The 25,550-nt window shown below is 47.9% G+C and overlaps 1 protein-coding gene across 1 annotated transcript; it reads left to right on the forward strand.

Moving 5' to 3' along the window:
- The first annotated feature begins 3,802 nt into the window (after positions 1-3,802).
- Positions 3,803-16,682, forward strand: LOC136467498 (calcium-dependent protein kinase 5). The gene is made up of 7 exons (XM_066466227.1): positions 3,803-4,892; positions 5,742-5,885; positions 6,068-6,220; positions 6,450-6,565; positions 7,024-7,191; positions 15,488-15,712; positions 16,139-16,682. Exons 1-7 carry the CDS (start codon positions 4,136-4,138, stop codon positions 16,259-16,261), a joined length of 1,686 nt encoding a protein of 561 aa, XP_066322324.1. The 5' UTR covers positions 3,803-4,135; the 3' UTR covers positions 16,262-16,682.
- The last annotated feature ends 8,868 nt before the right edge of the window (positions 16,683-25,550 follow it).

Below are 25,550 nucleotides of genomic sequence, written 5' to 3' on the forward strand. Positions count from 1 at the left end.
AGCTCCAGATCAGGCCATGGGCATATATAACGTGAAAAGGCGCGAAAAAAAGGTGCAGAAAAGAGCACACGAAATGAGATCACAGCAGCGAGAACTCCGCGAGACAGGTGAACGGTACCGGACGCCGGACGGGCGGCTGCGTCAACCACCCAACAACACCCAACCGTCAAAAGTCAAACCACGGCCAGAATGAACGGCCCTAAACCACGCACGCACGCACGCACGCAACAAACTTCCAGATCGAGTCATCAGTCATGGACCTCATGGTGAGGATTGCAACTGCGACCGCCGGTTTTGATGAGCTCCACGCAAGCAGCGTGTGCGCGCATCGCGCAAGGGCAAGGCAAGCCCTGCGGCGATCGCGATAAGCAGGGTTAACGATAGATAGCCATGGCCTCCTTTGCTCCTCGTGCCTTCGGTGATAAAGCGGCCACGGACAAAAGGAAAAAGCGCAGCGAACGGAGCTGGCCGGGTGGCGCTTTTCGTCCACGTAACGACGCGCTCAGCTGGTGTGGTGGTCCAGCCAGCAGCACCTCGGCACCTCGCCTTCAATGAGCGCGTGTGTGTGCGTGGCCAGTTTTCTGAGCGCTTGCAACGTCTGTCGGGCATGCACACGCACGCGGGCCGCGGCGGCAGCCGCTACTACCGCTAGGCTAGCGATCTCCGTTTCCGGCGATCCAAAAGCGCGGCCGCTGATGTGATAAGGTCGTCGGGGCAAGGGGAGGTGGGAGCAGATCGCTAGGCCGGTAAGGTCAGTGGCTCTGCTTTGCCTCGAGAGCGGTCGCCGCCCGTAGGCAACCTGGCGAGCTTGATGATGGCGAGGGAAGTGGTGGCCGTGTGTGCGTGGGTCTCGAGGTGAATGTGACCTGTGGATCCGAGTCAGATGGCACTTGCTACTTGCTATGCTACCACACCATTTCTGGCGCCATCCGTAACGAGCTAAGCTTCAAGACCGTGTTTCGTACAAGTACTGTACACATGCGATACGTGCTGTATCGGCTTCCCTTTCCTAAGATCGCATGAACTGTCTGTGAGCTTTGACCACGGATGGTCTCTGCCTTTTCAGGACTTGTGCTACGGCGAGGCGTGGGTGTGATCTGTGATGGTTCCATGTCTCTTTCCTCTTCCTACATTTGCCATGTTCGCTTGAGCTACTTTTCAGCCATAGAACAATGTTTTACTCTCACAATATTTTAGCATAAGTATCAGGTTATCAACATAAGCCAAATTTCAGTATAAGCGAACAGGGTGATTGTTTGCCCAAACTAGCGTTTGCTTAATCGCGGCTGAACCTTCTCGTGAGCAAATAAATCCACGATACGACTTATCACATGATAAGCTGGTGGGTGGAGCTTAAACTCGGGTCAACTTTTCAGTTCTACTACTTTTGGAAACATCATGGAAATGCTGAATGAATGGCCCGTTTAAGTTCATTTGGGCCAATAGTCTACTAAGTCGAAGGGCCCATGGGCCATGGGCCTTTTGCACTTCGGTCGAATTTTAACTTGTTACTGCTCGACCGGTTTCAAAATATGACGTGATGCGATTCAAAAAAAATATGACAAGCGATGTGATCTGGTTCGGTATGGTTCGTAATAATCGGTATAGTTTTGTTGACAAAATAATTTAAGTTACCTGAAACACAAGAGCAAGGTCGATAGTGACAGGCTCGCATTCGTTGACACGGCGTCCTTATATTATACAAACAAAATCAAGTTATGTATCTTTTGTACTAGCTATTTCCTTGATATATATATTATGTATTTGATTGAGGTGCTAGTTTGAGTGTCTTTATTAAAAAATATATTAATCTTCCAAGCGATCCATCAGTTTTCATGTCTTTGTTCCTCGACATGCTCTCCATGTTGGCGTCCTTATAGTGGTGGAAATTTTGATTCCATTAGGGCATTTTCAATAGTCATTCTTAAGTTCACTCTCCAAATTCTCATTTGAAGAGCCATTTGAACAAAAACCTCTCTCTGTATCTTTCCTCCTTTCAACAACTTTTTTTATATCTTGTGTGCATTCAGGAGAGTCATCTCCACAGAAATAGCTGATGACAATATTTGAAATCTAATTAAAAAATGGATCCCAATTTCAAAAAAAAAGTTAAGATGAGCTAGAAGAGACCGATTTTGTATGCATGCATGCAGATCTGGTCAAGAGATTGGATAAGAGCGAATCAAATGTCACTTGATACAAAGTTTGACTTATGACTAAAGTTTGCAATGTTTGGACCTTAAAATATATGCAAGTCCTATATAAAAGAAATGGAGGGATGACGACTCTTCTGAAACATCGCTAGGGCCTAGGGAGCCTAATTTGTGCATTTACGAGAACTGGTATAAAGCTCTAAAGCAGCACGAGAAGCAATGATAACCGATAAGCCTTTTGGTTGAAAACGGATCTGATCCAGTGACCCGCAGCTCCTCCACGATCGCATCCATACGTTGTGTGCCGTCGAAAGTCATGCACCGAGTGGCACTTTCCTGTTTCCTCCCGTTGCTGGCTTCTCCTGGCTGCAGTTGCCAGCACCACGGACCGCCTCTTTCCCTATGCCCATCATTTCCCACCCCACTTGGCACTCGCCCTAGCGGACAGGCACAGCCATACCCTGGCTGCAGTTGGCCTCGAACAGCTAAAACGTCCACGGACCAGCTAAAAATTAACGAGAAACGCTCTTGCTGCAGCACAAAGCTTCACTGTCAGCAGGGTCCGTATCTGTCCGGCACCGCATGGCAGCGAGAGAAAGGGTGCCGGCGCGCGTGGCAACTGGCAAGCCGGAGCGCGCACCTATCCGGTATCCGCCCGTACGCACGAGCGCCCCTGATCCCCGCCGCCGCACGTTGCCCGTGGCGCACATACTAGCCGTGTGCGGTCTGCTGAGCTCCGACGACTCCGATCAACAATCTTCAACACGAAGGCAGCAAGCATGGGGTCTGTGAACTTACAACCGAAGTATTATTTGATTTTGGGAGAAAAACCACCTAGTTTCTTATAGGCTGTGAGTAGCAAGAGACCAAATTAATCATCTTCAACGGTCACACACTACGAACAGAAAATGTGAGCCAAACAAACTATCTTGCTATCTTGCATTGCAAAGAATGTAAGCCTGCGAGAGCCTCGTTGACAGATATCATCATGGCTACGTAGAAACGAAACCTAATTAACCACGCCCTAAGAGATGGAATTGTCGTGAATCTAACAACAGTATTCGGTTTAGGAGGATGACCCTCTCCTCGTATGAACTACTCTAGACATTGTTGTGTGTTTGTTTTGAGAAATGAGGTGATCCATCATTTTTCTACTCCTTACTTTTTTTTGTATTTGGTTCGTGAAATGCAATGAGTTGATTCATCATCACCTCATTCCTCACATGCTAATAATTAGTAATAAGTTGATTTCACCAAAATACATAGGATGAACTCATGATGCTTGCATCACCTCATGTAGCTTAGTTGACTCACAAATCAAACACACCAAAAGTCACTCAACGCGTAAGCCAAATGACCAAACGAGGGAAACCTTAGTGCAAGAAGAAATAAAAAACGTTTCCAATGCCAGCAACGGAAATAAACGGCCAAAACTTTTTCTTCAATGTATTCGTTGGTTGGTTTTAGCCAGTGCTTATTAGTATTTTTCTCTCGCAACAAACCAACGCTGACCGAAGTTATCAGCTAGAAACCCACCGGCCACCAAGCTGTTTGACTGGATATTTTTGCATAGGAGTACGGCTGTGGTAGCAGCTTGCTGACAATGGCAGATAGTATAATCCTCTCCAGTCTGCCTATCCAACCGGAGCAGCGCCACCGCCAGCCAGACAGGACACAGCGCAACCGCAGCAAAGCAGCCTTCGCTTCGCTTTCCCCGCAGCGTGACCGACTGACCGCGAAGCCGCCGTGAACCCTCCTCCTCCCCGCCCGCGCTCCTCTCTCCCACTTGCGCCGACATCCGAGCCCCGACTCCAATTCGCACCCGAGGCGCTCTCTCCTTTCCATCTCCATCGCCCGCGCCCGCGCGTCTCGTGCCCACTCCACGCCGCGACTTCTTCTCCCCCCTAAACCCCGAGGGAGGCCGAGGTACATGCGAGAGTGATTGGCGTCCCCGCCGCGCCCGCGCCCGCGCCGAGAGTGTGATGGGCAACACGTGCGGCGTCACGCTTAGATCCAAGTACTTCGCCAGCTTCCGCGGAAGCGCGTCGCAGCGCCGCGACGCGGCGGGTTACGCACCCGTCGCCGCCTCCGCGGCCGCCGATGAGCCCGCGCCGCACGGGAACGGGAAGCGAGCCACGCGTCCGGCCGAGGCGGGAGCCGCGGCGGACGGCTCAGCCCCGCCCCCCGCCCCAGGCATGCGGCGCGGGGTGCCGGCCCCCGCGGAGCTCACGGCCAACGTGCTGGGCCACCCGACCCCGAGTCTCCGCGACCACTACGCGCTTGGCCGCAAGCTGGGGCAGGGGCAGTTCGGCACCACCTACCTCTGCACGGACCTCGCCACGGGCGTGGACTACGCCTGCAAGAGTATAGCCAAGCGGAAGCTCATCACCAGGGAGGATGTCGAGGACGTGCGCCGCGAGATCCAGATTATGCACCACCTGGCCGACCACCGTAACGTCGTCGCCATCAAGGGCGCGTTCGAGGACCAGCAGTACGTCCACATCGTTATGGAGCTCTGCGCGGGCGGGGAGCTGTTCGACCGTATCATACAGCGCGGACATTACAGCGAGCGCAAGGCCGCGGAACTCACGCGCATTATCGTTGGGGTCGTCGAAGCGTGCCACTCGCTCGGGGTAATGCACAGGGATCTCAAGCCCGAGAACTTCTTGCTCGCGAACAAGGATGACGATATGTCGCTCAAGGCCATCGACTTCGGCCTCTCAGTGTTCTTCAAGCCTGGTGAGTCACCGTTGGGGGGGCTTGTGTTCATTGTGCTTGCTTTGTCTTGATGCTAATTGGTGAAACATCGATATAGTCTGCATTACAATGACTTAATTAAAAAAGGAATAAACTACGGTGGCCCAATAGGCAACCTGAACTTTTATTGCAAGTGGTGTATAATTACAATGAGACATGGAAGTCCTTGTAGATTTTTACAATGAGGTGAGGAGAGAGGAACAGAAAACAATAAAATGAGTTAAAAGCAAAACAGAGAATGACTTAGTAACGTTGGCTGTCAAGAATTGGGGAGGTTCCATCTTGGAATCATACTACTATTGAAGGAAATGCTGCGCCCAAAGTTTGTGTCCATGCAATTTTCAAGAGTTATGTCACTGCAACTCTGTAGACATGATTTATTATGCACTGCAATTGTTAGTGTGTGCTGAACAGTTTACATATTTGATTTGTTATGCAGTGATTTGCGATTGTGGGTCAGTTTCATTTTACTGTCCCAAAAGAATCATGACAATTATATTATAGATTACTGAGAGAACTTGCAAAACATTATTCAAGATAGCATTGAAAGGGGAAAACATTACTGCAAAAACATTATTCTAGATAACGTCACTGAAATTACTGGCAAAGTATTTCGACTATTTTTCTATTGCTGAAGGCAAGTTTTGAAGTCATTCAAATTAGCATTCATTTGCTTACTTGAAACGTTATTCTACTACTATCTCTTAAAACCCTCTCCCCCTTGTTCTCTTGTGCAAATGCATTCATTTGATTAGGATATTGAAGTTTACGTTCAATGCTGCTTGCTGCAGATCGTAAACCATGTTTCCCCTTGTTGTTTATTTATTTTAGGTCAAATTTTTACCGATGTTGTGGGAAGCCCTTACTATGTAGCTCCAGAAGTGCTGCGGAAACGATATGGACCAGAAGCTGATGTGTGGACAGCTGGAATAATTCTTTACATACTTCTAAGTGGTGTACCGCCATTTTGGGCAGGTACAGCTTCATCTTTGTTTTCTTCCTCTTTTCAGTAAAATGTTTGCTGTTCAAAGTCCATAATATTTTTACGTGAGGTATTGGCATTCTATTGACCCTTGATTACCAAAGGTCCAAATTCAGTTTTTAACGGACAGATCTTTTCCTCTTCAAGACTGATTTTCTAAATGTAATCATTGCAGAGACACAGCAAGGAATTTTCGATGCTGTTTTGAAAGGTGTAATTGATTTTGATTCGGATCCCTGGCCTGTGATCTCTGAGAGTGCGAAGGATCTTATAAGAAGAATGTTGAATCCTCTCCCATCGGAGCGCTTAACAGCACATGAAGTTCTATGTTAGTTAGTTTCACCTGTACAGAGCTTGTTGCTTCCCTTTTCTCTAATAATTTCGTTGGTTAGTTGAATATACTGTTCTTCTGTACATTTCTATTGTGCAGATACAAGTATATGCTAAGCATGGCTACTTGAAATTGTGAACAGTGACTGTGCACCCGCTTTTTTTAATGCCTAGTATTAATATCTGCACAGTTGTTCTGATAAGAAACACAATTTTCTTGTGTTCAGGTCATCCATGGATTTGTGACCATGGAGTTGCTCCTGATCGTCCTCTTGATCCAGCCGTCCTGTCTCGCATCAAGCAGTTCTCAGCGATGAATAAGTTAAAGAAGATGGCTTTGCAGGTAAGAGCATTTATTTTTTCTTTGGGTGGATTATATAGTTTTTTTACATAGGTGTAGCAATGGTTCATTGGCCTTCACAATGCTTGTTCCTGTCTGGGTGCATAACAGTGAAGTTCCTGCCATTTGCATATGTGCTTAGTTTTTGTTTCTTCTTACTTTTTTCTAATCTATATTATGTAGGACCTCTGTCTTGTGAAGGCTAGTGTTTCCACTATTATATTACATGCAATTTTGATTATTGCTTTACATGATTAATTATTTATATAAATCAACTGGGTTCCATTTTCTGCAACTGATCTGCCATCTTTACCTAAGATTACCAACTGCTACCAGCCCAAGGCTATTAGTATTTTTAGTATAGTTGTGTTGGTATCGTCCTCATGTTGCTGCATTGTATTTGAGCAGCTTTCTTGACTTTTCTGTTAATAGAGGATTTGTATTTATTCTACTTCGACCAGGTAATTGCCGAGAGCCTTTCGGAGGAGGAGATTGCAGGGCTGAAGGAAATGTTCATGGCAATGGATACAGATAATAGCGGTGCAATTACATATGATGAACTGAAAGAAGGATTGAGAAAGTATGGTTCCACATTAAAGGATACTGAAATTCGTGATCTCATGGAGGCGGTAAGTTTTTTGAATATCAATTATCGCTTAGGACTTTTTGTTGTTGTTTTGGATCTGCTATGAGACAGCTTTAGGTTGTTGACGAAAAGGACCTTACGTTTAAGCTTTTGCCAGCGGGTTTTTCTTGCACAATATGATCAGTATTCTTGGATTAGGAAATATGGTATGACATGTATGCTGTTCTTGCCGTCCTAGTGTTAAGGACTTTAGGTGATATTTAAATTTGCCAGAGCTGGGAATGTTTTGGATACTAAAGATCTCTCTCTCTCTCTTCTCTCGAACACGCAGGAAAGCTGCGTATCATTGACCCCCCCCCCCCCCCCCCCCCCCCCCCCCCCACCCCCCCACCCCACACACACACCACTAGAAGTTTCTGATCCTAATCACCTATTACATAAAGGCAAGACCCGACCAATGTTGGGAGAGCACAACCTAACCTCTCTCCCTAGCAGTGAGCAGGGTGAGCCCCTTTGCCCCTGCCAGACTCCACCGCTTTACCTCCTCCATATCAAGGGCCAAAGCCGCTCTAGTGTTGGGAGCAGCTCCATTGAACACAGTCATTGCGGTGCCTCCAAATAATCCAGGATCCAAGGATGATAATAGAGTTAGCCCTTTCTTTACATCATCCGTAACCACCCTTTCCGCACTGGACACCATTCATCCAGAGATGTATCGCTGGGCTGCGGAGCGAGGGTGGAGAGGCCGACCTGCTGAAGAAGGGAAAACCAGAACTGTCTGGCAAACACGCATCCAATCAAGAGGTGTTGGATGTTTTCCTCATGAGGCAGCGATCATGGTGGGGGAGCCCTCACTTGGCCAGCCGATCTGCTGTTCAACATCGGTTATGTGCCACCAGCCACATGAAGAAGCGACACTTTGGTGGAGCCCATGACTTCCATATTCGTTCATAGGGTTCAAAGCAGATGGCACCCTAAAAAAGAGCATCATAAGCAGATTTTGCGGTGTACTGACCAGTAGTGGATAGCCTCCAAATATGTCTGTCAGGTACGCCTTCCTGAAGTACCACAGCAGAAATTATGTCCCAAAGCTCCAGGTACTCCATTAGTGCTTCCAGGGAGATGGCGCCTTGAATATCCTCCAGCCATTTATCATTATTGAGGGCCTCCATCACAGTGCGCCTTCCAGACCTCCTTTTAGTCACTAATGCATACACCTTTGGGGCAAGGTACTGGATGCTCTTCCCGGCCAGCCATCTATCTCTCCAAAATAAAGTGTTGGCCCCATCTCCAATTTCAGTACACACTGCCAGGGAGAGGAGGCTTTCAACCTCCTTACAAACTTGAAGTGGCAGGGTTGCCCAGGGCTTGTCAGGTTCAGTTTTCTGGAGCCATGGCCATCTAACCCTTACGGAATAATTCAGGGATTTCAGATCAGAGATATTCAGTCCACCAAGTTCCCGAGATCGACACACTTTAGGCCAAGCAATGAGACAGTGTCCTCCTTTTGCTTCTTTGCGACCCCTCCAGACAAAAGCTCATTTGATTTTATCGATTGCTTTAATTGCCCAAGGTGGCAGGTTAGTTGTCATGGCCAGATAAACTAACATTGCCGTGAGAACAAACTGAACCTGTACCACTCTTTCTGCTCTACGATCGGCAATTCTGTCAATAATGGGCTGGAATTGCTCTCTAGTTAGTTTCCTAAGGGAGAGTGGTAGCCCAAGGTACTTGCTAGGGAAGTCGAGGATTTCACAAGGTAGCAGATTCTGAATGAGAGCCATATTTTCTTCCGAAAACTAAATTGGCAGCACGTTGCTCTTTTGCACATTGGTCGACCGGAAGCATCTCCAGATAGTTGGAGTATGTTCAGTGTCAAGTTAATGTCTGCAGCTGTCGGCTGGAGAAAGAGGGCCACGTCATCTGCATATAGAGAAATCCTATGCTGGATTGGCATCCTGGATAAAGGCTGCAACATGTTAAGTAATCTGCTGCTCTCCTCTGTACGGCGCGGCAGTGGCAGCGCCGAAAAGGCTCCCCTGCTGCTGCACTGTAGCCGCTGCAAGGGAAGGCGCCGAAAGGCTCACCTGCCGCACTGTAGCCACAGCAGGGGTAGGCGCTAAAGTCAGCCCTGCTGTCCCATCTAGTCACTGTAGCAGCATGGCAGTCTGACATGTCTGTGCACTAGGATTAGATGGGTAGAGTTGTATATATAGCTTTCCACTGCAACTCAATAAAGTGAGTGAGTTCCATTTTGCCATCTCCTCTGCAGAGCTGTGGCCAACGCTGGTGCTTGTGCTGTGTGTGTGCTCTGTTCTCCCTCCCTTCTTCTACCTCTAGCCATAGTGTGGTCGGCAACGTCGGTGAGCGGTCGGCTCACCCGTGCCGGAGATCCAGGGGCCAACAAGTGGTATCAGAGCCGTACAAGCGTCGTCGTCGAACTAACTGCTGGCGATGACGGACGGTTTGGAGATGGACGACAGTAGCGGCGCTGCTATGGCTGTCCAGCCACGACAGGAGGTCGTCGTGCGCAAGGTGCGGGAGGTCAGCGGCACCAGTTGGCCGACGCTGACTCGCACCAACTATGGTGAGTGGGCGGTGACCATGAAGGTCAAGCTCAGAGCCCGACGGCTCTGGAATGCCATTGACAAGGGTACCGACAACGAAGAAGGCGACATGTCAGCGTTGGAGGCTATCCTCGCTGCTGTGCCAGCGGAGTACAGGGAGCCGTTAGGGGCGAAGAACTCTGCTAAGGAGGCGTGGGAGGCCATTGCAGCGATGCGCGTCGGCTCCGACCGCGCAAAGAAGGCGATGGCCAAGCTGCTGAAGCAGGAGTACGCCACCATCAAGTTCAAGGATGGTGAATCGGTGGAGGACTTCTCCCTCCGCATGCAGTCGCTCATCAGCAAGCTGAGGAGCCATGACGTCACCATCGACGAAGAAGAGGAGGCGGTCTCCAAGTACCACCACTCCGTGCCGGTGAAGTACATCCAGATCGCTCTCTCCATAGAGACGATGCTGGACTTGTCCACCCTCACCATCGAGGATATGACAGGCCATCTGCGGGCGGTGGACGAGCGCATGGAGCAGGCCACAGCAACGACGGACAGAGGCAAGCTGCTGCTGATAGAGGAGGAGTGGGCTGTCCGGATGAAAAAGTCCGGGGAAGCCTCCTCTTGCCGCGGTGGCGATGGCAGGCGCCGCGGCAAGGCTTCTTCGGAGAAGAAGAATAAGGTTGACCTCAACGCCTGTCGGCGCTACGGGAAGACGTGTCATTGGGCAAATGAGTGCCCAAATCGCAAGCAGGAGAAGAAGGCTAAGGCTCATTTAGCGTATGCTGATGAGGACGATGATGCCACTCTCCTGATGGCTGCGTTCTGTGCACTGCACGATGTTGAGACTAAGGAGAAGGGAGAGGTGCTGGCGGTGAAAGGGCACGGCAAGGCTCTGAAGGCTGTCAACCTCGACGAACCGCGCGCCCAAGTCCACCTCGGAAGTGTGGGCGGCGAGCAGGAGCAGCGGTGGTACCTGGACTCCGGCGCCGGCAACCACATCACTGGCTCCAAGGAAGCCTTCTCCGAGCTCGACGGCCACGTGATCGGCACGGTGAAGTTCGGTGACGGCTCAAGGGTAGCGATCCGAGGACTCGACACCATCATCTTTAGGTGCCAGAACGGCGAGCACCGCGCGCTGACGGATGTATATTACATCCCGCAGCTGCGTTCAAGCATCATCAGCATTGGTCAGCTGGATGAGCGCGGCAGCGAGGTATTGATCAAGGACGGCGTCCTCAGGATCAGGGACCGGGAACAACGGATTCTTGCCAAGGTGAAGAGGTCTCGGAACCGGCTGTACCTGCTCGACTTGAAGGTGGAGCAGCCGGTGTGCCTGGCAGCACGGTACACCGAGGAGCCGTGGCTGTGGCATGCCCGGTTCGGCCATCTTAGCTTCGACGCACTCGGTCGGCTGGAGAAGATGGTTCGAGGGCTGCCCCACATCAAGCACGCAGGCGAGCTGTGTGACAGTTGCCTGGCCGGGAAGCAGAGGATCCTGCCATTCCCAAAGGCGGCCAAGTATCGCACGGCGGACGCTCTCGAGCTCGTCCACGGTGATCTCTGCGGGCCAATCACGCCAGCCACAAACGGTGGTCGGCGGTACTTCCTCCTGCTCGTGGATGATTGCAGTCGCTATGTGGCTGCAACTCCTGACGAGCAAGGACGAGGCGGCGGAGGCGATCAAGAAGTTCAAGGCGCGCGTGGAGGCGGAGAGCGGTAAGAAGTTGCGCGTGTTGTGGACTGATCGCGGCGACGAATTCACTTCGGTGGAGTTCGTTGCGTACTGCGCGGATCAAGGTGTGGTGCGACACCACACCGCACCGTACTCGCCACAGCAAAATGGCATGGTGGAGCGGCTGAACCAGATGGTGGTTGGCATGGCTCGATCCATGATGAAGGCCAAGAGCATGCCGGCAAGGTTCTGGGATGAGACGGTGACTACGATGGTGTTCATCCTCAACCGCGCGCCCACAAAGGCCCTAAAGGGCGTGACGCCGTTTGAAGCTTGGTATGGGCGCAAGCCGAGCGTGTCCTTCCTCCGGACATTCGACTGCATCAGCCACGTTAGGAAGACGAAGTCGGTCCTCACCAAACTGGAGGACAGGAGCACACCGATGGTGCTCCTGGGCTACGAGGAAGGTAACAAGGCGTACCGACTCTACGACCCACGTGGAGGCAAGGTGGTTTTCTCGCGCGACGTCGTTTTCGATGAGAAGGCGGCCTGGGACTGGGACAGTCCGGGCATAGGAGAAACTGGCGGCTTCACCAGCATCTTCGTCGTCAAGCACTTGGTCATTCATGGTGGTGGAGACGCTGGAGAGGAGGTGTCGACCACTCCACAGAGTCGAGCACTCTTGGGGCGGTGCCGAGCACTCCGGGAGGGATGCCGAGCACTCTAGGAGTGGTGCCGAGCGGTCCTGCAGTGGTGCCGACCACTCCAGGACGGGTGCCGAACGCTCCCGTAGCGGAGCCGAGAGGTCTTGTAGTGGTGCCGACCACTCCAAGACTGGTGCCGAGCACTCTTGCAGTGGTGCAAACCACTCCAGGAGTGGTGACGAACGGTCCAGGAGTAGTGCCTAGCACTGCAGCCGGGGTGCCGAGCACTCCGGCGGAACAGGGGACTCCATTGACGCCGATCGAGTTCACCTCACCTCCAAACGACATCACTGAGTTCGTGGATGCCTTCCACGACGGTGAGGAGGTGCGGTTCCGCAGGCTGGACGACATCGTCGGCGGCATAGGGCCCTCAGGCCTGGCGGGTCGGCTGCTCGATGACCCAGAGCTGCTTCTCGTCAGTGCAGAGGAACCACCCACGTTCGCGCTGGCCGAGCGCGATGCAAATTGGCGACGGACGATGCTGGAGGAGATGAAGGCGATCGAGGAACATGAGACTTGGGAGCTCGTCGATCCACATCCAAGATGCCGTCCGAGCGGCCTGAAGTGGGTGTAAGCGTGACGAGCGCGGCGCCATTGTCAAGCACAAGGCGTCTCGTCGCCCGAGGTTTTGTCCAACGCGAGGGCATCGACTTCGAGGAAGTCTTTGCGCTGGTAGCACACATAGAGTCTATCCGACTACTGCTAGCTTTGGCAGCAGCGAAGGACTGGCGCGTCCATCACCTGGACGTAAAATCGGCCTTCCTCAACGGCGAGCTGGCGGAGACGGTCTCCGTCAGGCAATCTCCGGGTTTCGCCGTCAAGGGAGCAGAGCATAGGGTGCTCCGACTGCGCAAGGCGCTTTACGGGTTGCGGTAGGCCCCACGAGCGTGGAACGCCAAACTTGATGCCACGCTGGGCGAACTTGGGTTCACACGGTGCGCAACCGAGCACGCGCTCTACACGCGGCGACGGGGGAAGGAGGAGCTCGTCGTCGACGTGTATGTGGACGACTTGATCGTCACCGGCGTGCGTGCGGAGGACATCGACAGTTTCAAGCACGAGATGGCGGCTCGTTTTCGAATGAGCGATCTCGGCGCGCTCTCCTACTACCTCGACATCGAGGTGAGACAGGGGAAGGAGGCGCTCATGCTCGGTCAGAGCGCGTACGCCTCGAAGCTGTTGGAGCGGAGCAGCATAGCTGAGTGCAAGCCGTGCGTGACTCCGATGGAGGAGCGGCTGAAGCTAACGAAGGCTAGTACCGCGGCGAGGGTAGATGCAACACTCTACCGGTCGGCGATCTGCGCTATCTAGTCCACACGAGGCCGGACATTGCGTTCACCGTGGGCTACGTCAGCCGCTTCATGGAGGATCCCCGAGAGGATCACTGAGCCGCGGTGAAACGACTGCTGCGCAAGGGGACGGTGGATCAGGGGATCATCTTCCTCAAGACCGGCAGAAGTGGGCTGCAGCTCACTGTGTTCAGCGATGCAGACATGGCGGGGGGCATCGACGGACGGCGGAGCACCTCTGGCGTGGTTGTCTTCCTCGAGTCAGCTCTAATCTCATGGCTGTCGCTGAAACAGAAGGTGGTGGCGCTGTCCACGTACGAGGCAGAGTACGTGGCGGCGTCCACAGCGGCGTGCCAAGCTGTGTGGCTGCGCCAGCTGCTGGGCGAGATGACCGGTGTGGAAGCCCACCCACCAGCATTGATGGTGGACAACCAGCCCGCCATCGCCCTCGCGAAGAATCCGGTTCTCCACGACCGGAGCAAGCACATCAACGTCAAGTTTTACTTCCTCAGGGACTGTGTCGATGGAGGGCAGATCGTCATCGAGTTCGTCGAAACTGGTCGGCAACTCACGAACGTCCTCATCAAGCCGTTCGGCCATCTTCAGTTCACGGAGCTAAAGAAGATGATCGGCATGGTGGAGGTTCTAGGGTTAGTAGTAGGATTAGGGAAAGAATTGTTAAGTAATCTGCTGCTCTCCTCTGTACGGCGCGACAGGGGCAGGTGCCGAAAGGGCTCCCCTGCTGCTGCACTGTAGCCGTTGCAGGGGCAGGCGCCGAAAGGCTCACCTGCCGCACTGTAGCCACAGTAGGGGCAGGCGTCAAAGTCAGCCCTGCTGTCACATCCAGTCACTGTAGCAGCCTGACATGTCTGTGCACTAGGATTAGATGGGTAAAGTTGTATATATAGCTTCCCACTGCAACTCAGTAAAGTGAGCGAGTTCAGTTTTGCCATCTTCTCTGCAGAGCTCCGGCCAACGCTGGTGCTTGTGCTGTGTGTGTGCTCTGTTCTCCCTCCCTTCTTCTACCTCTAGCCATAGTGTGTGGTCGGCAACATCGGTGAGCGGTTGGCTCACCCATGTCGGAGATCCAGGGGCCAACACAGCAGACCATCTTCTGAGGCTCTTGTGACCATCCAATTCAGAACATCCATGACCAGAATGAAAAGCAATGGGGAGAGGGGATCTCCCTGACGGAGCCCTCTTCTGTGCTGTATGTAGTCACCAGGGGTGCCATTCAGCAGGACCTGAGTAGATGATGAGACAATCAAGACACACAGCAGATCACGCCATCTTGACCCAAAGCCAAGTTTTTCCAACACCTCCAACAGAAACAACCATGATATGGAGTCAAAGGCTTTTGTGATGTCAAGTTTTAGGAGGATCCTTGGCTGTTTTTGACAGTGCAAGAATTTAACCGTCTGTTGGACCAGCATAAAATTATCTTGGATGAACCGCCTTTTGATAAAGGCACTTTGATTGGGAGAGACCATTTCATCAAGGCGACCAGCCAATCTGTTGGCCAAGATTTTCGTCACCAATTTGGCAAAACTTGATCGAAAGCTGTTGCATTGACTGATGTATTTCAGAATTTTGAGACTGAATAAGTTTTTGTCATTTTCATCTTTTTGTTATGCTGTGATGTCTTGGCTACAATAAAAAGTTTCATGTTTCAGGCATTCCATGGCTAAAATTTCCTTTAAACAATAATGGTTCTGTTTCTGATGAATTTGCTTATATGTTACTACTCAATGTGCGTGAAAGCCATTTTTATTTTTCATGTCCTTATAATTCAATAAATACTCCATATGGAGGCCGTGAGTTATGATGTATTCCCCCCATTCCAAATTATAAGATGTTTTGGCTTTTCTACGTACATAGCTTTTGCTATGCACTTAGATATACACTATATCTAGATGCATAATAAAAAGCAATGTATCTAGAAAAACCAAAACGTCTTATAATTTGTAATGGAGGGAGTACGAATTTTAGAATGAGCGCTTCTTTTTTAATGAATCTCAGTGGGGGGATTACCACCCAGAATTAGTTTTTAGAATTAGTCCTAAAGTGTGAAGTAGACTACATGATAATTAGTTACCTTTGTTTTATTTGAATCATTTAGGCTGATATAGACAACAGTGGGACCATTGATTATATAGAATTCATTGCTGCTACATTGCACCTCAATAAACTGGAGCGTGAGGAACATCTAGTTGCAGCATTTTCGTATTTTGACAAAGATGGCAGTGGTTACATTACTGTGGATGAGCTTCAACAAGCGTGCAAAGAGCATAACATGCCAGCTGCTTTTCTTGATGATGTGATTAAAGAAGCTGACCAGGATAATGTAAGTATATTGATTTTCTTATGTTAACTTTGCATTAGTTTGGGTTTAAATTCTAGTTATCCCATGCATAAAGGATGCACTGAATCTCATTTCATTGTATTTGTAAAGAAGCAGGAAAATTTTGCATTGTAGCCATCCTTGGACAAGAATGATTTCTGATATATATACCTGAACTGCATAGCATACATTATTTGTCTGGGAAAATATGATCTGAACGCTTATTGATTGATGTAAAAGGACCTGACGATGTACAGTATTTGTTTGCTGTTGCGCAACCTGTAAATTCCCTTGCCTGTTTGTGTCGCTGGTATTTCTTCAGTATATTAAATAAAAAATGTTTACAACTTCTGCATTTTGCACACAGCATATATGACCTACCACTTCAACATGTACAGTAACTGCCCTTTTTCTGTTTTCCTTAATCAGGATGGGCGCATTGATTACGGGGAATTTGTTGCCATGATGACAAAGGGCAATATGGGAGTTGGGAGGAGAACAATGAGAAACAGCTTGAACATAAGCATGAGAGACACGCCTGGTGCCCTCTGAAGTCCGAACATCCAATAAATTTGTTGCAGTATGAGAGACAACGCCTGGTACAGGCTGCGGAGAGCTTCTTCCAATCCCTTCTTCCACGGATTCTGCCTACATTTTTTGGTTGCTATATCTGCTGAAGCATTCTAGGGGCGTGTTTCAGGAATTCAGGGTACTGTAGGGTAACTCCTGCTGTTTCCTCGGTGAAAAGCGTGAAAATTACTATGCATTAGTTGGAGTGTTTGGATCAACCGAGGCTAATTTTAGTAGTCAATTATTGAAATATATAGATTCACTAGAGCTAATTTTAGTAGCTAACTATTAGCTGCTTGATCTCGCATTTCAGTCAGCATGATGAGTTTTTTTTCCTAGATAGAAAATAATCTATTTCCGCAAAGTTTTAATTCGGACAATTATTATTGCTCTGTTCGCTTGGCTGATAAGTCATGGCTGAAAGTATTGTTGGCTGATTTGTTATGAAAGAAAATATTGTTTGTTGACTGAAAAAGTACGACTTATAAACCAAGCGAACGGGACGTAAAAAAAAAAGCACTGAAAAAAAGAGTTATCCACTCTCGTTTGGTAGCCAATCGCCATCGCCGGACACCGGAAGCGATCCACTCACTGCGCTCGCTCGTCCGCGCGCGACGTGCAATGGCACCGCGGGCCAGCACTAGCAGTGGGCAGTGGCTCCAGCAACAGGCCGTTGACTCCCGGCAACTTGCCCACGGGTCCGGGCCGGCTTCCAGCGCGGCGGCGCAGCGAAGGATTCGCGGAAACCGTCGCTGCCGACCAGTCGGACGCGAGTCGCCCGCCGACCCCCCGTGAGCATTTCTACGGGATTATACGAATTTCGGCCCATGCGCGATACAGCAGTGCGAGCACAGCCCACGGCCCACCCAGTTACCTACGACGTGGGCGCATTCAGCGCGAGCTTATTCTTTCGGTGCGGTTACATAGGACGTGGACGCATTCCAGGTACGTACATGTTTCTCTTTTTTTTTCTTATTATGTTTCTTTTTTATATGGATTTTTATTTATTTATTTTTTCTAATATTTACTTTATTTTCCCCTAAATTTTATGTATCTGTTTTATGCTTTTTGTGTTTCTTTTTCCTTTCGTTCATTCTTTTCTTTTCTTTTTTTGTTTAATTTTTTCTTTTATGTGGTCTTTTATTTTTATTATCGTTTTCTTTATCTTTAATTCTTTTCTTTTCTTCTATTTCTTTTTTCCTTTCCTTTCTTTTTTCATTTTTCCTTTTGTGGCGGTCTTTTATTATTCTTTTTGTTTCCTTTTTCTATTTTCTTTTTTTTATTGTATGTGTGGCAGAACCGTCTAGTCTAATGTCTCCCAGGAGTACTTGTTTTTCATTAGACACTAAGTACTTAAGGGAGGACACTAAATTACGCAGTTCTGTCAAGCGCACCCCGATAAAGAACTCGAAAATCTATATTTTTTCATCAGGATCACAAATGAGAGAATAAAGCTTACAACATTTTAGTCATTTCTTACATCACTTTTCGTGCAATATCAGAGTATAATATTTATTGTTTATAATAGCAGAATATGATCATGTTATCAGAGTTATGAACAATTTAATTTAACAACAGAATATAAACATGTGATTAGAGTTACAGTGAAAATAAATATCTATTCATGACATGATGAAGCATTGATATATAAACTATGACAATAGATTATAAAACTTCTATTTATAAAAATATTTAATGAGAGTTATAAATAAAAACTATGATCGTAGCATAAAGGAATCCTCTCTGGGCCCACCAGGAGGGTTCCACACACAAGAGTCAGCTCTAGCATCCGCCTGTCACCTGCAACATGGAAAAAACAAAATCTTGAGTACTCAATTGTACTCAACAAGACTTACCTGATAGGAGGAAATAAAAGACTCTAAAGATATACAAGGCTATTTGGCTTGTGGATTTATTACATCTGCAGGAGCATTACTAAACGTGCGTTCTTATATTCAATTTTATTAGCAGTCAACATTAGTTCATTAACTAACCATTCTATGTAAGCACCTATGCTACTTTCAAGCAGGTGATAAGCAATCAGAATTATTTTATCATGTTTCATCTTTTAGTTCTTACTAGAGTGCTAGACTGTAGAGAAATCATACCGGATCACCTGGTGATTCGTGAACCAATGTATCCCAGCTGGATACCCTAAAATACACACTCCGCTTGTACCCCAGGCACAAGCAAGACCAACTCACTACCCTCCTATCATGGGGTTCAGGTCTTCGTCCAAACTTGGACTCCAAGCCCCCACTCCTAAGTCCTAGATTTAATGTGGTGCTTAGATCTCCACCATCCCTGCCTCTAATCATTGGTCTAGAAAGTGTCGGAACCTATGATAAGAGAGCAATGAGCCTTCCCACGCCCATACATAAGTATGTGTTCTGAATAATAAGTCTGTGATCTGACTACCATCCATTGCAACGGCCGGTCCTTAACCGACACAGGCGAAACAAGTGCAACCCGAGCCTCACTCGAATGCCAAACCAAGTCCAAATCCAAAGTACTATTTTATCCAATCTCTAATTATCATTCATATATATTCCATGTGATAGTAATATAATAACAACAATAATATCTTTTCTATCTCTCGTGAGTGACATGTAATCACTCGACTTCTATTGGAGTCATGTAGCATAGCAATCTACACGATCCTGTCATACTAGTAAAACTCATAGGGTAAGGATATATATATGCAAGTGGGTTTCATTCAACTCCTTAAACTTAATTCACAAGCATAAATTAAAATGCAGAATAATAGGGATTATACACCGGGGCTTATCTGGGTAAGATATAACCAAAAGTTAGCATCCCATCGTGGCAGCATGATCACCATGGCACCATTTTTTCTGCTACTCCGGTCATCTCCATGGTCCATCGTTGTTTCTATTATGATATACGTGGATGCAACACATAGATGTAAATAATCAACGACAACCAAAACTCTTAGAAATTCGATTATGCCTCACAAGCAAATGATATAGCTCTAACATGCTAGTCTATATATCCACGTCGTTAAGTAAGACTTGTTCCCAGAAAAAGTTTTCGTTCTACAAACCCCCAATAAATTTTAACATTTGATTGATTAAATAAATATTTTCATACTAGTGCTCATTTAGTTACCTTAACAAACTAATTCCTATGGAGCTATAAAAATTAAAGTGAGCACCTAATATTATTAGGAATCTACTATAAAATTTTTAGAGCCAACACTATCACCAATTTATCACAACAATTCCTACAAGTTTATATTTTGATAATATTAAGTGCCTCAAATTAATTATATAGCTTCTAAGAATATTATAAAACTATGTGAATAAAATATACTAGCAGATAGATCATAATTTTAGGAGTCTAACAAAATTAGTTTCACAATTTTTTGACATCTACACAAATTTATCTTGAATTTATAAATTTACCTTAGAAACTAATTTAGAAAACGCTTTAGAAAAAAGAAAAGAACCGGTGGCAACCTTTCTAGCCCAGCGGCCCAGCACGACGACGTGAGCATGCGCAGTAGTCGGCCTAGCAACGGCCCAAGGCGGTGGAACCTATGTGCACACAGCTCTTTTGCAAAAGAGGGCTCAGGCTTTCGGTTAATCAAACGGAGCAACGAAGCACTATTACTACAGACTCAGGCTTTGCATTAAAGACCCTAGAATGTGCTGCCTTTGCACCGGGGCAGTCCTTGGCATACCCGCGTGCGGCGGCATGGCACACCGACAGCAACGATGACAACACCAGGCAAGCTAGACCCGCTGCAACAGGAATAATGGATCGACCACCATCTACGGCCAAATCCACAAGCATGAGTGGCAGTTAGGGACTTAGCGGCGTACTGAAGGGAGCGGCAGCGGCGAGCGACTAACCACGACGGTGACGTGCCTGTTCTGATGAACCTACGCACTCTCGAAAGGGTAGAGGTGGCGGTGGAGCATCAGTAGTTCACCTAGGTGCACGCTCCAACGACGGTTGAAGTAGGGGAGCGCTGGGGCAGGCTAGCCACGTGCGCCCACACCACGCAGAGGCACCCTGAGCGTGGCACCGATGCGTCACCTCGCGAACGATGGGAAACCAAACCAACCTATCACGAGCACCAGCTAGAGGGAATCAACACGAGTCCAGAAACACCACTAGTTGGGCTCTTTCCCCATGGATTAGGACTTACCCCCGATCCACAGGCTGCGGCGATGCCCATGGCCGGTGGTGGGCAAAACGCTAAATTGGTGGTTGGTAACGCTTGGACGGGCATAGGGAAGATGGGGCGCCTAGTTGACCTCCTATGCCTCTTACTGGTGCGAGGAATCGGACTGTGGGGACCTAAGCTAGGTGAACCACTAGACGGCGACACGGTGCTCTAGCCAAGGTTGTGCCATGGAGAGGTACACAAGTGAGCTCAAGCGGATTAAGACAGCAGCTCCGAGCGCTAGCTATGGCCTGAGCATGTGCACCAGGTGACGAAACAGGGGAGAGCATGGCGTGACGCGCTTGAATTGCAGCGAACGGACCTGAGCAGATCGTGCTGGCGTCGTCTAGCTGGGTGGGGCAGGGAGACGTCTCATCACCACGGCTACCGAGGTTAGCGACCTAAACGCTGCAAGCCAAGGATCATGCTCGGTATGATGTGGTAGGTGGATCGAAGGGTAAGGCAGGCGCCACGCTGGCTGAGCCACAACCACCGTAGCCATGGCTTGCTCTACGCGCGACACCATGGCCAGTCACCCAAGCACGACATGCGCATGGCAATGGAAACCCGGCCTCGACCAGCCAGGGTTAGCCAACGCTAGGCCATAGATGCTACGAGGTGCCGCCAGGCGTGTGAACTGGCCAGTAGCAGTAGCCCGGAAACGTCTGAGCCCAACGACAACAATGCCCATGCACACGGTGACTGCTAACCCAGACCAAGGGGTGACAACAAGTGACGTGCACGCATTTTAAAGCTTGGAAACCCACCTGTTAGAGCTCAGTTGAGATTAAGGCAAGAGTTCGAGACTCTTGTAGCCCCTAAGGACTATGTAACCAGGCAACTGACACGGCCGAAGGGTGACCCATGAGGAAGATATAGAGATGCCAATGTGAGGTCATCACCCTTGGCGCTGGCTCAGGAGTGGAGCGCCAACAGCCTACCTCAACGCGTTCTAGCGAAGTTAGGGCAATTTCTACGAGAGTATCGTGACACCCAACACCACTATCACCAAAGCCATGCTCAAATACTCGCCTAGAGGCAACCAATAATACAAGAACATGAAGTTGGTGCCTAACAATTTTTGTTAGAATTTGATTGTCAAAACGGTATTGTCTACTATCATCATTTCCGACTTGGAGATAATAAGAACTTAGCTAGAACTAACAACCTTTAGCGCTTTTGTCATAATTTTTAATATGCCTAAACCTAATTAATTCCAACCACTACACATTTCACACACTAGTCCATACGTCATACTAACACATAGAAACAAAACATTTAGGAACTACTTAACTAGTTGTTCAATATAATTCACCAAAAATGATACTTTTAACACCACTTCAATTTTTTTGCCGATTCAACGAAAAGGGCTAATTTTAATTTCCAATTTGATTTTTGAGCTTCCAAGAACACTAATTAACAACCTTTGTTTTCCAAAAGTTAATATTGCATTTCCATCTACAAAACTTGTACTTTAATTTTTATTTAAGTACTAAATACAAGTTATATTTTATTCTTGTTTATAGAAATTGCTTTTCGTGCCAAACAATTAAAACTACTTTTCTTATTTTCTTGTTAGAATTTTCATTATCGCATTTAATTAAACTAACTCACTATACTTACAGATCTATTTCTCAGGCCATAATCTTAGTGCTTAGCGAGCTCATAACACCAGAGGTGTTACAACCAACCCCCCTTAAAAAGAATCTCATCCTGGGATTCAGAGCAAGAACCAAAAAGGAGATAATGAGATTACACTTCGCAGATCAAAAATTAAATGAAAGATTACACAACTTTGAACACTGAACCACACGGGGATTTAGGGATACTTGGGTAAGAACAACCTAATACAACCAAGGCTTAATCTAGAAGTCGGGATAGACGAGGGCAATGGAGAAACATCAAGAAAATAATTATCCAAAACAAGGCGTATGTCCAATAGATCCAAAAACAAGAGACTGAAAAGTCAAACATCATGAACCCTAAGACTAGACTAACCAAGGGGACTTGAACTTCTTCGAAAACTAGATCCCTTCTTCTTCTCAGATTACACAATCACCTCTGACTGACGAACCTAGTTCCATAATGATGACTAGATCTCATAGCTCTGCTTTGGATTAGAGAGGAATCGAGATGAAGGAGGAGAGCAAGGGCATCTTATAGTGGCGAACGGAGGTGGGGCACAACGCACTAGAAGTGAAGACGGCGTAGAAGGGAAACACTGATGGTTCACGCTGTGGGGATAAAGTCGGCCATGGTGCGCTCCGTGCATGAGCGAGCAGAGGGAGGATAAGGAGAGGAGAGGAGAGGGGAGAGGGGGTTTGCTCGATGAGGAAGGCATGCGGGTGACCATGTCCCCAAAAGAAGAAAAAAAGGGAGGGGGAAGGGGGGGTCTGGTATGGGGATGAGAGCATGGGATCGAGAGCCGACAGGAGGGGAAACGCACAATACGCGAGGGCGGTGAGTGCGGCACGATGTCGTAGCCACATGAGAACAGGGTGCTAAAGGGGCCCGACATAGACGGCGTCCATAGGACACACAGTGACAGTGACCTAGCGTGCATAGCGTGGTCTAGCTAGACACAGAGCTTGGGACTTGACGTCCGCTCAGGCTTTTCTAGCACTCCCTACTACCCGAGGCTAACTTTTTCCTTGTTGCTCTTCTTTTTCCTTTCCTTCCTTGTTCACTATATGTGCCAACCTTTCTATGAACTGAGATCACAACATACATGCTTCCTCCAAAACCACATCCTCTTGTTTACCTTGAGCGAACATTATTTTATCAACCCATTATGGATTTCCCGTTTGAACACCTAAATATTTCAAAGAAGAATATTTGTATCAAAAGCGGTACGGCAGTGTAACTTGGTAAATGTGCTTGGTCAACAACCTCGATACCAGTGCGTGTCGAGTAGTGTCACCATGTGGTAGTTGTTCAACAGGGGCCCTAGGTTTCATCACGGCACTGAAAGGATCAAGATGCCCAAGAGGGGGGGGTGATTTGGGCTAATTTTAAATTTCTTTTAATAATTAAACCCTACGGTTAGCCCAACTTTACCCCTTGTGCCTAGAAAGTGTTTCTAATGTTCTACCACACAAAAAGTCTTGCACCCTAAGTTCCAATCCTACTCTAGCATGGCAATTCTATGAATGTAAAGACAAAAATTGAAATGTTCAAAGTAAATGCTCAAAGTAAAGAGAGAAGGAGGAACGCAGTGATATTTTGCTGAGGTATCAGAGAGTCACCACTCTCCACTAGTCCTTGTTGGAGCACCTGCGCAGGGGTGTAGCTCCCCCCTTGATCTGTGCAAGGATCAAGTGCTCTCAATAGGTTGATTCTTTGACACTCCATCGTGGTGAATCACCCACAACCGCTCACAACTTGAGTTGGGTCATCCACAAGCTCCATCGGATAATCACCAAGCTCCCAATCACCACCAAGCCATCTAGGTGATGGCGATCACCAAGAGTAATAAGCATGAACTCTCACTTGACCACGACAAGCCTAATGATATGGGTGGATGCACACTTTACTACTCTTGCTTTCACTAATGAGGGCTCTCTTTTGGATTCTCAAATCTCAATCACCTCACTAGGACCTTGCTCTTCTTGGCAATCTCAAGGGTGTTTCTCAGATGTTGAAATGAGCAAAAGTGCCCCTCACACGAATGGAGGAAGTATTTATACACCCGTGTTCAAAATAAACTGTTATGTGCCTCTGTGGGGTGATTGAACGCTCTGGTCAGTTCTCCTTGAAACCCAGTGTTTAAGTTGTGACTGGACACTGGACAGCATCCGATCAGCACTGACCCGACGCGTCCGGTCATGATTTTCCCTCTCTAGAACCTTACTGGAGTTAACCGGACGCTGGCACCCAGCGTTCGGTCGCTCACCTCTTAGCGTTTAGTTGCGCCAAACGATTTCACCTTGATCAAATGAATTGACCAGACTCTACGCCAGCGTCCGGTCACATCGAAACCAGCGTCTGGTCAGCATTTAACCCTCCATTCACTTCCAACTCTCAATCATACATGAATGAAGTTTGCTCCAATTGATCTCAGGGCTTTTTAGGAGCTACCTAGTGCTAGATTTGATAAGTGTGCACCACACCTAACCCACTAGACTCACCTAGGTCAAACTACCCATCTATACCCCCCTTAATAGTATGGCCAAAGGAAAAATAAGGTCCTAAACTACTCTAAATGTCTCTCCAACTCCAAACGATACTTAGAACTAGTTCATCCTTAACCTTGTTGTCTATCCTTTGAAAATTAAAACAATTTCCATCGTATGGGCATGACAACCATGATTGCCCAATCAATCTCCATTACCATGACCTAACTTAATTGCCTCTACAAAACACATGTTAGTTATAGTAATTACGTATTGTCATTAATTACTGAAACCCAACTAGGGGCCTAGATGGTTTCAATCCTCCCTTTTTGGTGATTGATGACAATACCACCTTGAGTATGTGAAAGAGATGAGGTTTTCAACATGCTTGGTTCATATAAGCTTTCGACAATAAGAACAAAAGAGTTAGGCAAGCTTACATGACCCAAGCCAACATGATGTGACATAGGCAACATGGAAGCAAAGCAAATGAGCATAACACAAGTGATATGACATATAAATAATTCAAAGTAGAGAGCACATATATCACATAACTATCACGATCACGTAGATATCACCATCACATAAATATAGTTCGATGCATGAAAGTAAACACAGAATGCATAATAGTGTATCACACATAAAAACCAAATATAATATATAAGCTAAACTCCCACTAGATAAGTCGCTCCCCCTAAGTCTAACATACTCGATCCCTCTCACCCTTTGGTGTCAAACACCAAAACCTAAGGGTCAGTCGGCGGGGCTGCAGCGGACGAGTCGAGCGTTGAGGTGCGAGGAGCGAGCTAGAACTATGTGACATCATCATCTAATCTTGAGCTCTTAGCAGTCTAACCCTCTATAGCTGGAAGCAATGCTGAAGCGGTCTGGGTTAGATCAAGGACTGGTGCGGCCTGTGTAACACCTCGGGTGTTAGCCTTGCATAACTTGACTTGCATAGCATGAG

The sequence above is a fragment of the Miscanthus floridulus genome, chromosome 7 (assembly GCF_019320115.1).
Source record: "Miscanthus floridulus cultivar M001 chromosome 7, ASM1932011v1, whole genome shotgun sequence".
Lineage (NCBI taxonomy): Eukaryota > Viridiplantae > Streptophyta > Magnoliopsida > Poales > Poaceae > Miscanthus > Miscanthus floridulus.